A 17,054-nucleotide genomic window follows, 5' to 3' on the forward strand; every position below is an offset into this window, starting at 1 on the left:
TAGGGAAAGTGTTCTGAAGAAGTGGATGGGTGGCTGCCTGAAGGGAAGGCGTTAGATTTATTTTGTGTCCAGGGATGTGGGAGAAGTCTAGGATTAATGCTCAGCAGGCACATGGAGACAGATTTGGCTCAGTGTAATGAAGGACTTTCTAAGTGTCAGGGCCAAAGGATGAAACTCCTTTTGCTGGAAGAGCTCAGGCAGGGCTGGGCCAACCACTTGGCAGTGATGGTGGGGGAGAATCACTCAATCATAGGGATGGGGCAGATTGGGTTAAATCAACAATTTTCAAACCTCTTTCAAAGCAAATACTTTTCTTCAAATGGAAGCTTCTCTGTGCAGCAGATGAAGGCTGGGGTGACTGAATAAATCCTGGGAGGTGCCTCTGGATTCCCATCACCTCACTGCCCCTACTTCTAGTTTGAGATCCCATGATGATATCCAGAAGCCTTCCATCAGCTGGTTTTAACCCCACTTTCCTCCTCCCTCCTTTCTCCACACCTTCCCCTGACAAGGAGCATGGAGCATGAGGGAGAATTTAGAACATCCATAGGGGCAATATTGTTGAGATCCTATGATGTATCACCATTCCCCTAGGTGCTGGGAACAAAGCAGAGAAAAGACAGATGCCACAGACTTGGCCCTTGCAGAGTTCATGGTCTAGTGGGGAGGCAGAGTTACAAACATATTTATGGCACATTGTGATAAGTAACGGTGTGTAGAGGGGGTGAGGGGAGCCTACCGCACCCCACCCTACTGGAGCATCTAGTAGAAGCATCTAGTCCTGGTGAGGCCACTGATAGAACCCAGGGTCCCCACTTCCAGGTCCATTCTCTTTCCCCTGTACCAAGCTGCATTCAGAAGGGATGATGCCTCCCGGGACAGGACGGTAGGGGACATGGCTTTCGGAAGGTGAGTCTCCTCAGCTGTTGTGTCCTCAACGCATACAAGGAAGTGCCTGGGGGCTTCTAAACTCTGCTCCCCAAGCTCCCAGCCTGGAGTAGTTCTTGGAAACATCCTCATGCCCTCAAGTGGAAGCCTTAAATGCCTGCAGCCACAGCAGAGGCCCTGGTCCCTTAGAGCAGGGGCCCGCATGGTCCACTGCATGTAGCCTGGGGACCTGGCTACAGCCAGGTGGTGTGGGAGAGCCAAAATCTGACTTGCCGCTCCTTTCTTCATGTTCAGCACTGGGGAAGGAGCTGGAGATCCAGCCCATGGAGAAGATGGGGTTCATGGTCCTTTTCTCTATGCGCTATCTTGACCAACTCTACTCCATATGACTCTGTACTCCTTCTGCACTCTGTGCTTGGTTTTCTTCATTTGTAATATAGGGGCTAGATGATTGTTAATCTTCTTCCAGTTCCTCCTAACCCTAATTCTGTCAGAGTCTTCTCTCTGCTGCAAGCTCAGCGTAGGGCAGACACCCCTGATTTGGCTCTGGTTTTTGGAAGGCCCACCCCAGCCTGGTGATAACCTGGGAGCGGGACTCTATGGTGATCCTCTCAGGCCCTAGGTCAGAGAGAGATGGCAGAGGAGTCACCTGGATGTCTCTGAAATGAGTGGTTGGGTCTGGAGGCTGCTTGAGGTGGGAGTAGCAGCCTCCAAGGGGAAGCAGGGAGCCAGGCCTGGCTACAGGTTTTGCAGAAAGGAGCAAGTGTCCCTGGTGGCTTCAGCTCTCAGCTACTGACCAGGGACAGGAGGAACCTCGGTCACCCAGAGAAGTCAGCTTCCCTTCAAGGCTTAGAATCAGAATCTTTAGGCTAGAAAGACTCTCTGGACCCAGAGTCCCACCTCCTCATGTGGTGGCTGAGCCTTGTAGCTGTGGAGCAGGATTGGAGCTCCTTCTTCTAAGGGACAGGCAGGTGCTCTTCTCACTCTCCCATCCTGCTGGGGCTGGGCGCTGGGGCCAGACTCCCCAACCTTCATCCATATGCACACCTGCCCCGGTATCCATGGTGAGTGTGCTAGGTCCGTTAAGAGGCACCAACTGCTCCTGTGGATCCAGAACTCGACTTGTGGGTAAACACACCCAATGTGTCCTTATTCCCACTGCCCAGACTCCAGTATTGCTCCTCAGACACTCCACTATTGCTCCTGTCTAGGTGCACTTCTGGAAGACTTCCAGAGGAATAAGGGTCTATTAGGAGAGAGAGGGTTGTGTGTACATCCTGGGTGAAGAGGGGTTTGGGGCCGGGGGCGGGTTGCTGACATGTCAAGGGGACGGGAAACCCCCTTTTGCTTTCCATGCTGAGAAGGGCCAATTTGACAGGCTGGACAGGTTGTCCTGAGCTGGGGCAGGGTGACTGTGACCTGAGCAGTGGGGCCTGAAGTCAGAGGTGGGGAAACGGTCAGGGAGGTGAGCCCAAGTGTTCAGAAGAGACCCATATTGTCACTGCTTCTCATTTATTATTAACAAGTGAAGGGGTTGAGCCCCAGTTAACGGGCAGGGCTGTCTAATGCCCAAAACTCCTGGAAGGACAGGTTGGGAAGGGGGTGGCAGAAGAAGCATGCAGAGCACTGGCTTGGAGGATGACTTTATTTCATCCCATACCCCCCAGGCCCGCAGCTCAGGCAGTGTGGCACACAGCACTATGGCCCTAGTTGAGCAGAGGCAGGGTGGCCGGGCCACCTGATTAGTGGCTGTGGCCATGGCCTCCGTGGCTGTGGCCATGGCCTCCGTGGCTGTGGCCATGGCCGTGGCCTCCGTGGCTGTGGCCAGGGCCACTTTCCCCAAGGCCTGGCCCATGGCTGTGGCCTTCTGGACAGGGGGCATTCTCATGCATCTTCTCGTGGGAGGCTTCCGTCAGCCGGGCGATCAGGATGGAGAACTCCTCGAAGTTCAGCTCTTTGTCTGCATTTGTATCCAGGTCCTCCATGATATGATTTATGGCTTTCTCATCCTTCTTCTTACTCTGTGGGAGGGGGAGACAGGATGGTCAGGGCTGGGTGTGGCCAGGGCTGGGGACAGGGAACACAGCCCATGACCCAATGGCAAAGGCACAGGGACACCTGGCTCTTAGGCCTCAATTCAAAAATTAAAAATGACTGTGGCTGAGTTCCCATAGTGTAGCAGATGCCCAGCGTGTGCAGATTGATGGGACTTGTGAGAAGATGCTGGAAATGCACATTCTGATCAGACTCAGAGCCCAGTCTTGTCCCCTTCCTTCTACACCTATCCACTCAGCTCCCTCCTCTCCCTGCCCTCTCAGGGTCACTAATTAGTGACACTCACTTCTACCTGCACTGTGGGAAGCACCTGAGGAAAACAAACAGATTCTGATCTTGTGTGGGGACAGAGAGCAGTGTGGGTGCTGCGTGGACCCCAAAGGGACTGATAAAGTATGCAAGGGGGGTGCGAGGTGAGGTGAGGGGTCCAGGCATGGCAGAAGGGAGCTCCAGTTGGTTCTGGCTCTGCCACCTACTGGTGGGGGCACCTCAGCTAAGCCCCGTCCCCAGACCCTGTGCTGCCCAGCTCATTTCCCAGCCCTTCCCGCTCCTGCAGAGCTTCACCATGGTCTGCTTTCCTGAATTTTAGCCATCGCCACTCGGGAAGAGCACTCAATCCTTAGCAGCCCATGGCCCAGGTCCCAGCTTCCCCTCTGGCCTATCACTCTGCTTCTGGTAGAGGATGTGGGGGTTTGGTGAGAGCACATGGGTCACACGGAGAAAAGCCTTGCCCACACAACCTCTTGGCTGTACTCTCCCTTGTTTGCCCTGAGCCAGCGTCCTGCTTGCTGAGCTCCACCGCTATGGGGAGCTGTCAGCATCCCCAATATCTCCTACTCCTGCCCTTCTCCACCTTTCCAAGATGGGAAGGGGCTTCAGGGAGGGCTAGCCACCTGCTCCGGGATCGAAACTGAGACTGGGAACCAATGTCCCACCCTTCTTATCCAGGCCTCTGATTCCCCAAAGTCCCCGTATTTACGAAGAAAACTAAAAGATCCTGTGGAACTAATCCTCCTTTGTCCTAGAACTGCCTAATTGTTTTCAGACCAGGGAAATAAACTCACGTGGTACTGAGAGCTTAGCACATGCAGTGCTGGGCTGGGTGCTTCCCTGGGCATGTGACTCGTACCGTAGACCCTTCGGATTAGAAAGCCCTCTCAGGTTTCTCCTCCAAGTCCCATCTGAGGCTTGGTGTCTCCTCGGCTTCTGCCAAGGGCTGTCCTCAGCTGCTTCTCTCCTCAACGTCCCATCTCAGCTCAAAGGTCACCTCCTCAGCAGGGCCCTTCTTGTCCACTTAACTAGTCACCTCTCCCTGTCCAGCCCAAGTCACCCACAGTGCCCTCACTTGTTTTCTTTTGGATATGTTTTGGCATTGGATTTATCTGTGCTCTTTATTGGACAACATCTTTGCTATGTGTCTCTCCTAGCTGGACTGTGGGTCTCTCTTCTCCACTACGTGCCTCTGCCTGGGACAGGACCTGGCACACAGCACACGTTCAGTCAGTCAGTCTCTCCTGACTCTCCCAGGCCATCTAACTTGGAGCACCTCTGGGCCCCTGCTGCCTCCAGAGACTGGGTTGAAGGAACTAGAATTTTCTCCTTGACAGTTGCAGACGGCACCCCATCCTCCATCCTTAGCCCAGACTCTTGCCAGGCTGGGTCAGGCCTGCCAGGAGTCCAGCCCTACCTTGAGGAAGTTTGCCAGCTCTTTTTGCACCAGCTGTTTGAATTCTTTCCGGTTCAGAGTGTCTGGGTGCCCCAGCCGTACAGAGTAGTGGTGGAAGACATTGATGATGGTCTCTATGCTCCTCTCCAACTCCGACAATTCCGCCATCTTCCTGCACTCTATCTGAGGGTGGAGAAGCAACGGTTCAGGTGCTTAGAAGAAAAGGCTGTCAAGTTTCCTTGACACCTCCCTGCTGGATGCTGGCAGGAATGAAGGGGGCATTAGAGAATCAAAAGAAAGTGTGGGCTGCAACTAATGGGAGATGACCATCTCTCACACATGGAGAAATGATGTTTAGAATATCTGGAGAGAGCCGAAAGCAGAGCATTCGAGGACAGACACCTCCAGAAGAACATGACCTAAGAAAATGTGAAGGAAGTTTTAGAGTGGGCAGGTCAATCAAGAAGGGCTTTCAGGAGGAGGGTTTGAAAAGAAGATGGTGGGGGAGTACAGAAAGTGGGCAGACTGGCTCCTGCCCAGGGGTAGCTGGCAGCTCACTTACCCACACCGAGGAGCCACACAGAGGGGTTTGACAGATTGGTGTGAGCCCTGCATTTATAGGCTGCCCCTGCTGGGACACTCAGCCCTCTAGCGGGAAGATTGCTTCACAGGTGAGCAGTGTGGTAACCTTGAGCTGGGCTGTCACTGGCAGGAAGGGGACTGGGTTGGAGCAGGAAATGTTCACATAGTTCCTTTTGCCTTTTTGTGAAATTTCTGGCTCTGGCCTGGAGCTGGTTTGGGAGGAAGCTGGTTGTTGAGTTCTCTTCTCCTTGACCCCGACCCCTGCCCTTGCTGAGCAAGCCAGGAAGATGCCTCTTCTCTGGCACCTTCTCTCCCTGTTCCCGCTGAGGCTGCCCCTTCCCACCCGTGCTAGCCTGTGGCTGGTGGTGGGCTGAGGACCCTGCAGTGCCCGACCCACTCTGCCTCCCCCATGTGGGCAGCCCAACGAGGATGGCTGAGCCTTTCTGAGCCTGCCTGGCTCTGTGATAAGTGCTCTTAGGATGTAAGGGGGTGGCGTAGGGTTCTTAGATTCATAGTGGGTGAGTCAGTTTAGAAGGGCTTTCAGAGGTGGTCAACTGCCTTGTATTGCAGATGAAGAAACTGACGCCCAGAGAGGGACCTGAGTAAGGTTGTTGACATAGCAAGAATCGGGCCCAGACATCCTGGTCCCTGGTTAAGGGTGATTCAGATTACACTGCCCTCTTGCATTGTGAGCAGAGATCATCAGGGCAAATGTGTTTCTAGAGGTCCTCAGCATTACTCTTCTAAATCCTCTCCCAACATGGCAGCCATGCCCTCGAGGAAGGTACAAGCCAGAAGACAACCATTTTTATGTAGCCTTTTGCTGAGCAAGACCTGTTCCTCCCCAGGGGAGAAAGCTGAGCTGCTTAGCACAGCACACAAAGCCCTCCAGGAATGCTGCCCACTCAGTTGGCCTCCCCTCCCGCCCTCTCGCCTGGTGGCACACCTGGCCCAACTACCACCCTGCATCTCCAGCTCTTTGTCTTTGGTGCTGTCACCCTAGGAGTGCCTCCCCCCAAAACAGGGTGCAGTCCTACCGACCCTTATGGCTCAGTTCAAATGCTACTTCTTCCAGGAAGCTTGCTGTCTTCTTCCCAATTGGAAACAATCTCTTCCTCTTGGGCAATGACTCCCACACCACGACATCTCCTGGAGTAAAGTTATTGACCTATTTTACTGACTGTCACCAGTAGATCCTCAAGGGGAGTTCTTATTCATGTTCGTATCCTCTCAAGCACACAGCCCTGTGTATGGCCCAAGGAGACCTCATTTTTGCTGAAGGATCCCATCCTCTCTGGCACACTTGCCCCTTGACCCAAGAAGTGTGTATGGAGAATGGAGGACCTACTATGGGGACCTTCCTTTAACCTCTTGCTTCCTCCAACCTCACCCTTCCATCAGGGAAGATGTTCTCCTTTTCCACATCGACAAGTCTTTTTGTCCAGGCTTCTTGAAGCCTTTGCTTACCGCCCAAGGGTCTCGTGACTGCTCTGCCCTCTGAAAGCCTGAGGCAGCCCCTATGTGTGCTACACCTCGGCCCTGAACAAGTCTTGCCCTACTACATGGAATAGTGGTTAAGAGCTCAGATTGGCTGTGTGACCTTAAGCAATTTACTTAACCTCTTTATGCCTCACTTTCTTTATCAGTAAAATAGGATAATAACAGGACCTACCTTGAGAATTGAGACAGCACGTGTAAAGCTGGGAGAGCTCAGTAAATAAGAGGTATTATTGTTAGTCATCTTTCCATTCATTTATACAAATATTGGGTGAGCACCTTCTATGTGCCAGGCATTAATGCTAGATGCTGGGGGACCTTGGTGAGTGAGTCACAACACATGGGGGAGACATAATCTTATAGCTTGAAATCACACGTAGACTCTTGGAAGCTGAGGACAGGGCCTGCACAGTGCCAAGCACACAGCAGGTATTGAATAGATGCTTGCTGAATGCATGCTTGAGTGAGAGAATACATCATCTATGAACGAATGAACAGTGCAGGCATAGCCCAGGAATACATGAAAGGAAATGCAGGTGCATCTCCTGAGGGGTCTGCCCTCCATCCTTTGAGCTGATTAATGTAGGAAGTGCAGACAACAGCAAGCAGCTGGTCCTGTGTGCCCACCTTCCTCAGGCTGTGAGGAAATCTCCTTGGTTTTAGGCAATCCTGGTCAATGCCCGAGGCACCTCTCCTGTGTGCTCCCACAGTGCCCTCTGCTGCTTCTGTCAAAGCATGTTTCTTTCTGGACCAGGGATGTCAGACACAAGCTTACAGGAACAAGGTACCTGGAGTAAACTGTTATATGTGATGTTATACTGTTAAACTGTTATATGGGAAGCTGGCTGGGCCTGAGGACAACAGCACCACCAGAAGGTCGACATGTGCAACTGACGTGGGGCCTCGGGGTTGGGGACACCAGGGAATGGTGGAGACTGTGGCGAATGGGAGCGGTCCTAACTTGAAGGGACAGCTGGTACTCAGCCTCAGGTGAGGGTGGGCATGTGTGAAAGTGGACCAGGTGCTGCTGGATCTCCTGAAGGTCCAAGAAATCTGAATTTTTATGTGAAAACTCCCACTTATAAATTTGCCAACTAATTTTAAAGGAAAACAAAAACATTAACAATGAAGCCTGGTGTGTGTGGAGCAAAGCACGATGTAGGCCACTGGTGTGTAACCTCTGCTCTGCCACGGAGTTCTTGACTTTCAGGTGTGTCTCCTCTGCTCTGCTGTGGCTCCTCAAGGCAGGACGCTGCTTGACTCGCCTCTGCAGTCCTAGGATGGAGCAAGGGCCTGGCTCGGTAGGTGTCGGAGGAACATTTGTTGAGTGAATAAACGCGGGTGTGCACTTTCTGCAGAGCCTTTGACTGTGACCGTGCAGTGTTGATTCAGTATGAAAGTAAAAAGGTAGGGCCTGCATAAAGGCTATGCATAGTGATTGCATAGGATCACTGGTGGGCTGGAGTGAGCAGCTGGACAGCTGCATTCAACTTCAATTTCATGTCAGAACTACGGGGTAGAGCAAGTTAAGAACACTGGTTGACAGATTCTGGTGAGAGCTCCCTACCCCCTTCTCCGTCACTAGTACCACTGCCCCATCGCCTAAGTGATGAGAACGGAAAATTTCCCAAGCACAGCATGGTGTCAAAACTAACTATAGAGCAGCCATTTTAAAATAGTGTCAGAACTGCCTTTCCAGAGAAACTGCTCTGCTGTCTTGAACCTTGGAGTGGGCCAATTAGGACTAGGCCAAAATGACAACTCTTTTACAAGCAATTGTTTGAGAAGTCAGCAGGGGAACGGACATCCAGATCACAAAGACTGAGAATTGTGGACTTGCTGAAGATAGAATCAATTGTCAATCAATGTTTAGCCAAAACAAGCTCCCTGCCTCCAACTCCAATTAAAATTCTTTGTAATACAGCCTCCCTTCTTTGCCTTTACTATTTTTAATTATTTTATTTTATTTGTTTTTGAATTTATTTGATTGAGGTCACATTGGTGTGTAACATTATATAAATTTCAGGTGTATATATTATATTTTAGCTTCTGTATAGACTGCATTGTGTTCACCACCAAAAGTCTAGTTTTCATCTATCACTGTACGTATGTGCCCCTTTACCCCTTTTACCATCCCCTTACCCCTTCCCCTCTGGTAACCACCTATCTGTTCTCTCTATCTATGTGTTTGTTTGTTTGTTTATCTTCCACATATGAATGAAGTCATACAGTAACTGTTTTTCTCCATCTGACTTATTTTGCTTAGCATAACACCCTCGAGGTCCATCCATGTTGTCACAATGGCATGATTTCATCATATTTTATGGCTGAGTACTATTCCATTGTATATATATGGTATGCCTATATACCACGTCTTCTTTACCCATTTATTCATTGATGGGCACTTAGGTTGCTTCCAAGACTTGGCTATTGTGAATAATGCTGCAATGAATATAGGGGTCATATATCTTTTCCGATTAGTGTTTTCATGTTCTTTGGATAAATATCTGGAAGTGGAATAGCTGGATCATATGGTATTTCTATTTTTAATTTTTTTTTTAGAAATCTCCATACTGTTTTCCATAGTGGCTGGACCAACTTACATTCCCACCAGCAGTGTATGAGGGTTCCCATTTCTCCACATCCTCTCCAACATTTGTTATTTCTAGGCTTTTTAATAACAGCCATTCTGATGGGTGTGAGGTGATATTTCATTGTAGTTTTGATTTGCATTTCCCTAATGATTAGTGCTGTTGAACATCTTTTCATGTGCCTGTTGGTCTTCTGCATATCTTCTTTAGAAAAATATCTGTTCATATCCTCTGTCCATTTTTTGATTGGGTTGTTTGTTTTTTGTTGTTGAGTTGTATGAGTTCTTTTTATATTTTGGATATTAATCTCTTATTGGATATATGATTTGCAAATACTTTCTCCCAGTTGGTGGCTTGTCTGTTTGTTTTGTTTATGGTTTCCTTTGCCATACAGAAACTTTTTAGTATGATGTAGTCCCATTTGTTTATTTTTTCTTTTGTTTCTTTTGCCTGAGGAGACATGATATTAAAAAAGATGCTGCTAAGTCTGATGTCAACGAGTGTACTGCCTATGTTTTTTTCTGGGAGTTTTATGGTTTTACGTCTTAACTTCAAGTCTTTAATCCACTTTGAGTTAATTTTTGTGTATGGTATAAGATAATGGTCTGCTTTTATTCTTTTGCATGTGGTTGTCCAGTTTTCCCAACACGATTTATTGAAGACATTTTCCTTTCTCCATTTTATGTTCTTGGCTCCTTTGTTGAAAATTAGCTGTCTATAGTTGTGTAGTCTTCCTCCGGGCTCTCAGTTCTGTTCCATTGATCTGTGTGTCTGTTTTTGTGCCAGTAGTATGCTGTTTGGATTACTATATGTTTGCAGTAGATTTTGAAATCAGGGAGTATGATACCTCCAGCTTTGTTCTTTTTTCTCGGGATTACTCTGGAAATTTGAGGTGTTTTATAAATTTTAGAATTCTTTGCTCTATTTCTATGGAAAATGTCATTGGGATGACATTTATAAATTTACTTAAAACTTATATTACTTATAGACATAAATTTATTGAGGCTTGTTGTGATTCCAAGCATATGGTCTATCTTTGAGAATGTTCCCTGTGCACTTGGCAATAATGTGTATTTGGCTGCTTTTGGATGGAATGTTCTATATATACCTATTAAGTCCATCTGGTCTAGTGTTTCATTTAAGGCCCAATGTTTCCTTGTTGACTTTCTGGATGATCTATGCACTGATTAAGTGGAATGTTAAAGTCCCCTACTCTTATTATGTTGCTGTCAGTTTCTCCCTTTGTGTCTTTTAATAGTTGCTTTACATACTTTGGTGCTCCTATATTAGGTGCATATATCTTAATAAGTGTTATGTCTTCTTGATGGAATGTCCCTTTTATCATTATATAATGTGCATCTTTGTCTGTTGTTATCTTTTTTTGGCCTGAAGTCTATTTTGTCTGATATAAGTATGGCTACATCCACTTTCTTTTGGTTGCCATCTGCTTGGAGTATTATCTTCCATCCCTTCATTCTGAACCTATGTTTGTCTTTAGAGCTGAGATGGGTCTCCTGGAGGCAGCATATTGTTGGGTCTTGTTTTTAAATCCATCCAGCCATTCTGTGTCTTTTGATTGGTGAATTCAATCCACTTAAATTTAGAGTGATTATTGATATAAGGGGGCTTAATTCTTCCATTTTTGCTTTCTTTTCTGATTGTCCTGTATTTCTATTGTTTTTTTTTGTTCCCCTTTGTATTTCTGTCTTCCATTTCAGGTTGGTGGTTTTTTGTGACGTTTTTCTCCATTTCCTCTTCGTTTGTGTTTTGTGACCCTGCTGTGATTTTTTGTTTTGTGGTTACCATGAGGTTTGTATAAAAGATGTCATAAGCGTGTTAGTCCCCATTCTCCTGATAGCCTCTTATCTCAGTTAGCCTATGCAAATTCTTTTTCCTCTCTCGCTTCAATGTTTTTGTTGTCACAGATATTCTTTTTTATGTTGCGCATTTGTGACAAAATTGAAGTGGTTATAGTTACTTTTGATGCTTTCTTTCCATTTATCCTTTATATTCTAATTGTTTACTAACTATTCTGATACAGAGTTGCAATTCTCTGATTCTTTCTGTCTATTTATCACCTTGCTCAAAGCTCTGTAAACTTTTCCTTTTTTGTTGCGGGTAGGAGAGCTCCTTTCGACAACTCTTGCAAATCCGGTCTAGTGGTGATGAACTCCCTCAGCTATTGTTTGTCTGGGAAAGCCTGTATTTCTCCTTCATATCTAAAGGATAACTTTGCTGGATAGCGTATTCTTGGCTGATAGCTTTATCTTTCAATATTCTGAATATATCATTCCACTCTCTCCTAGCCTGTAGAGTTTTTGCTGAGAAATCTGCTGATAGCCTGATGGAGATTCATACGTAAGGCATTTTCTTCTCTCTGGCTTCCCTTAATACTCTTCCTATGTCATTGACATTTGACAGTTTTTAATATAATGTGCCTTGGAGAAGGTCTTTTTGTGTTGAGATAATTAGGATTTCTATTAGTTTCATGTACTTGCATGACCAGTTTCTTCCCCAGATTTGGGAAGTTCTCAGCTATTTTTCCTTTGAATAAGCTCTCTGCTCCTTTCTCTCTCTCTTCTTGTTCTGGGATACCCATTATCCTTATGTGGCTTTCCCTAATTGAGTCGAATATTTCTCATCAAATTTCTTTTTTTTTTTTTAAATTTTTTGTTTATTGCAGTAACATTGGTTTATAACATTGTAAAAATTTCAGGTGTACATCATTATACTTCTATTTCTGCATAGATTACATCATGTTCACCTCCAAAATACTAATTACAACCCATCACCACACACGTGTGCCGAGTTATCCATTTCACCCTCCTCCCTCCCCCCTTCCCCTCGGGTAACCACCAATCCAATCTCTGTCTCTATGTGTTTGTTTGTTGTTGTTATTATCTACTACTTAACGAGGGAAATCATATGGTATTTGACCTTCTCCCTCAGACTTATTTCACTTTGCATAATACCCTCAATGTCCATCCATGTTGTCACAAATGGCTGGATTTCATCGTTTCTTATGGCTGAGTAGTATTCCATTGTGTATATATACCACAGCTTCTTTATCCATTCGTCCCTTGATGGGCACTTAGGCCGCTTCCAAGTCTTGGCTATTGTGAATAATGCTGCAATGAACACAGGGGTGCATGTACCTTTACAAATTGGTGTTTTCAAGTTCTTTGGATAAATACCCAGCAGTGGAATAGCTGGATCATATGGTAGTTTTATCCTTGATTTTTTGAGGAATCTCCATACTGTTTTCCATAGTGGCTGCACCAGTTTGCACTCCCACCAGCAGTGTATGAGAGTTCTCTTCTCTCCAAATCCTCTCCAACACATGTTGTTTCCTGTCTTGTTAATTATAGCCATTCTGATGGGCAGGACGTGGTATCTCATTGTAGTTTTGATTTGCATTTCCCTGAGAGTTAATGATTTTGAACATCTTTTCATGTGTCTGTTGGCCATCTGTATATCTTCTTTGGAGAAATGTCTGTTCAGGTCTTTTGCCCATTTTTTAATTGGGCTGGTAGTTTTTTTGATGTTGAGATGCATGAGTTCTTTATATATTTCGGAGATTAACCTCTTATCAGATATATGGTTTGCAAATATCTTCTCCCAATTATTAGGTTGTCTTTTCATTTTGTTGATGGTTTCCTTTGCTGTGCAGAAGATTTTTAGTTTGATGTAGTCCCATTTGTTTATTTTTTCTATTGTTTCTCTTGCCCGGTCAGACATGGTGCTTGAAAATATGTTGCTAAGACTGATGTCGAAGAGCATACTGCCTATGTTTTCTTCTAGAAGTTTCATAGTTTCAGGTCTTACATTCAAGTCTTTAATCCATTTTGAGTTAATTTTTGTGTATGGTGTAAGGTAAGGGTCTACTTTCATTTTTTTGCATATGGCTATCCAGTTTTCCGAACACCATTTGTTGAAGAGACTTTCTTTTCCCCATTGTGTGTTCTTGGCTCCTTTGTCAAAGATTAGCTGTCCATAGATGTGTGGGTTTATTTCTGGGCTTTTGATTCTATTCCACTGATCTGTGTGTCTGTTCTTGTGCCAGTACAATGCTGTTTTGGTTACTATAGCTTTGTAGTATATTTTGAAATCAGGGAGTGTGATACCTCCAGCTTTGTTCTTTTTTCTCAGGATTCGGGGTCTTTTGTTGTTCCATATAGATTTTAGGATTCTTTGTTCTATTTCTGTGAAAAATGTTGTTGAAACTTTGATAGGGATTGCACTGAATCTATAGATTGCTTTAGGAAGTATGGACATCTTAACTATATTAATTCTTCCAATCCAAGAGCACAGAATATCTTTCCATTTCCTTGTGTCTTCTTCAATATCTTTCATCAATGTTTTATAGTTTTCGGTGTACAGCTCTTTCACCTCTTTGGTTAAGTTTATTCCTAGGTATTTTATTCTTTTTGTTGCAATTGTAAATGGGATTGTATTCTTAATTTCTCTTTCTGCTACTTTGTTGTTAGTGTATAGAAATACAACTGATTTTTGTATGTTGATTTTGTATCCTGCAACTTTACCGTATTTGTTTATTACTTCTAAAAGTTTTCTGGTGGATCTTTAGGGTTTTCTATATATAAAGTCATGTCATCTGCAAATAGTGACAGTTTCACTTCTTCCTTTCCAATTTGGATCCCTTTTATTTCTTTTTCTTGCCTGATTGCTCTGGCTAGGTCTTCCAGTACTATGTTAAGTAGGAGTGGTGAGAGTGGGCATCCTTGTCTGGTTCCTGTTCTTAGAGGGATAGCTTTCAGTTTTTCACCATTGAGGATGATATTAGCTGTGGGTTTCTTGTATATGGCCTGTATTATGTTGAGGTACTTTCCTTCTATCCCCGTTTTATTCAGAGTTTTTAGCATACATGGATGCTGTATCTTGTCAAATGCTTTCTCTGCATCTATTGACATAATTATGTGATTTTTTTCTTCATTTTATTAATGTGGTGTATTATGCTGATTGATTTGCGAATGTTGAACCATCCCTGCATACCTGGAATAAATCCCACTTGATCATGGTGTATAATCTTTTTAACGTATTGTTGTATGCGATTTGCTAGTATTTTGTTGAGGATTTTTGTATCGATGTTCATCAGTGATATTGGCCTGTAATTTTCTTTTTTTTGTGTTGTCCTTGTCTGGTTTTGGTATCAGGGTAATGTCGGCTTCGTAGAATGAGTTAGAAAGCTTCCCCCCCTCCTCAATTTTTTGGAAGAGTTTGAGAAGGATAGGTATTAAGTCTTCTTTGAATGTTTGGTAGAATTCACCATGGAAGCCGTCTGGTCTGGTCTGGACTTTTATTTTTGGAGAGGTTTGTGATTACTGTTTCGATCTCCTTACTGGTGATTGGTCTATTCAAATTATCTACTTCTTCTTGATCCAGTTTTGGAAGGTTGTATGATTCTAAGAATTTATCCATTTCTTCCAGATTGTCGAATTGGTTGGCATATAGCTTTTTCTAGTATTCTCTTATAATCTTTTGTATTTCTGAGGTGTCTGTTGTAATTTCTCCTCTTTCATTTCTGATTTTACTTATTGTGCCTTCTCTCATTTTTCCTTGGTGAATCTAGCTAAATGTTTGTCAATTTTGTTGATCTTTTCAAAGAACCAGCTCTTGGTTTTATTACTTTTTTCTATTGTTTTTGTAGTCTCTATCTCATTTATTTCTGCTCTGATTTTTATGATTTCCCTTCTTCTACTGATTTTGGGCTTTGTTTGTTCTTCTTTTTCCAGTTCCTTTAGGTGCATTGTTAGATTGTTTATTTGAGATTTTTCTTGTTTGTTGAGATAGGCCTGTATTGCTATAAACTTCCCTCTTAGAACCGCTTTTGCTGTATCCCATAAATTCTGGCATGTCATATTTTCATTTTCATTTGTCTCCAGGTATTTTTTGATTTCTTCTTTGATTTCTTCATTGACCCAGTCGTTGTTCAGTAGCATTTTGTTTAATCTCGACATATTGTGGCTTTTCTGATTTTCTTCCTATAGTTGATTTCTAGTTTCATACCGTTGTGGTCAGAAAAGATGCTTGGTATTATTTCAATCTTCTTAAATTTATGGAGACTTGTTTTGTGGCCTAATAGGTGATCAATCCTGGAGAATGTTCCATGTGCATTTGAAAAGAACGTGTATTCTTCGATTTTTGGTTGGAATGCTCTGTATACATGTACTAGGTCCATCTGTTCTAGTGTGTCATTTAAGGCTAATGTTTCCTTATTGATCATCTGTTTGGATGATCTATCCGTTGGCGTAAGTGGAGTGTTAAAGTCCCCTACTATTATTGTGTTACTGTCTATTTCTCTTTTTATGTCTGTTAATAATTGCTTTATGTATTTAGGTGCACCTACATTGGGTGCGTAGATATTTACAAGTGTTATATCCTCTTGTTGGATTGTTCCCTTGATCATTATGTAATGCCCTTCTTTGCCTCTTTTTACAGTTTTTGTTTTAAAGTCTATTTTGTCTGATATGAGTACTGCTACCCCAGCTTTCTTTTCATTGCCATTTGCGTGGAGTATCTTTTTCCATCTCTTCACTTTCAGTTTGTGAGTGTCTTTAGGTCTGAAGTGTGTCTCTTGTATGCAGCATATATATGTGTCTTGGTGTTTTATCCAATCAGCCACCCTATGTCTTTTAATTGGGGCATTTAATCCATTGATGTTTAAAGTAGCTATTGATAAGTATGTACTTACTGCTATTTTTTAACTTTTTTTCTCATTGTTTTAGTAGTCCTTCTCTGTTCCTTTCTTCTTCTATAGAGAATTGATGGTCTCTTTAGTTTGACCTCTGTCTGAAAGCTCTACTCTTTAACTCCCCTCCTCCTTCATTTTACGTTTTTGATATCATATCTAACCTCTTTTTTGTGCATTTGTATCCACTGCCCTCTTATCATGGAAATATATAATTTTTCCTATTTGTGGTCTTCTCTTTTCCCCTTAAATTAGTCACTTTAACATTTCTTGTAGCACTGGTTTCTTGGTGACAAACTCCTTTAATTTTTGCTTGTCTGGGAAATTTTTGATCTCTCCTTCCATCTTGAATGGTAGTCTTGCTGGGTAGAGTATTCTTGGCTGTAAGGTTTTTCCTTTTAGCACCTTAAATATATCATGCCACTCTCTTGTATCTTGTAAGGTTTCTGCTGAGAAGTCAGCTGAGAGCCTTATGGGGTTTCCTTTGTATGTAACCTGTCTTTGTCTGGTGGCTTTTAGGATTCTCTCTTTATCTTTAATTCTAGACATTTTGATTATGATGTGTCTTGGTGTGGGCATCTTTGGGTTTATCTTGTTTGGGGCTCTCTGTGCTTCCTGTATCTTGATGTCTGCTTCCTTCCTTCAGTTAGGGAAGTTTTCATCTATTATTTCTTGAAATGATTCTCTGCCCCTTTGTCTTGCTCTTCTCCTTCTGGGACACCTATAACACGGATGTTAGTTCGCTTGATATTGTCCCAGAGGTCCCTTAGACTATCCTCACTCTTTTTCATTCTTTTCTCTTTTACCTGTTCAGCTTGGGTAATTTCTTCTAGTCTTTTATCCACCTCGCAGACCCATTCTTCTGTATCCTCTACTCTGCTTTTGAGTCCCTCTAGCGAATTTTTCATTTCCAGTATCGTATTCTTCATTTCTGATTGGTTATTTTTTATATCTTCCATTTCTTTGTTGACATTCTCACTGAGTTCATCTATTCTTCTCCCCACATCAGTGAACATCCTCAACACTCTTAGTTTGAACTTTCTGTCAGGTAGGTTGCTCATTTCTGTTT

The 17,054-nt window shown here is 44.1% G+C and overlaps 1 protein-coding gene across 1 annotated transcript; it reads right to left on the minus strand.

Annotated features, from left to right (window-relative positions):
* Nucleotides 1–2,515: 2,515 nt before the first annotated feature.
* On the minus strand, nucleotides 2,516–5,259 carry LOC101391341 (protein S100-A9). The gene is made up of 3 exons (XM_004436050.3): nucleotides 5,172–5,259; nucleotides 4,631–4,792; nucleotides 2,516–2,909 (listed from the first exon to the last, which is right to left on the minus strand). The coding sequence occupies exons 2-3, from the start codon at nucleotides 4,775–4,777 to the stop codon at nucleotides 2,631–2,633; spliced, it is 426 nt and encodes a 141-aa protein (XP_004436107.1). The 5' UTR covers nucleotides 4,778–4,792; nucleotides 5,172–5,259; the 3' UTR covers nucleotides 2,516–2,630.
* Between the last annotated feature and the right edge of the window lie 11,795 nt (nucleotides 5,260–17,054).

The sequence above is a fragment of the Ceratotherium simum genome, chromosome 2 (genome assembly GCF_057802395.1).
Source record: "Ceratotherium simum simum isolate JZ-2026a chromosome 2, ASM5780239v1, whole genome shotgun sequence".
NCBI lineage: Eukaryota > Metazoa > Chordata > Mammalia > Perissodactyla > Rhinocerotidae > Ceratotherium > Ceratotherium simum.

Bases quoted from the DNA above. Each gene is read 5' to 3' on its own strand.
- LOC101391341 (XM_004436050.3), bottom strand. From the start codon at position 4,777: ATGGCGGAATTGTCGGAGTTGGAGAGGAGCATAGAGACCATCATCAAT. The intron at 2,910-4,630 runs GTAGGGCTGGAC...CCCCTCCCACAG, and splicing joins AGCTGGCAAACTTCCTCAAG to AGTAAGAAGAAGGATGAGAA.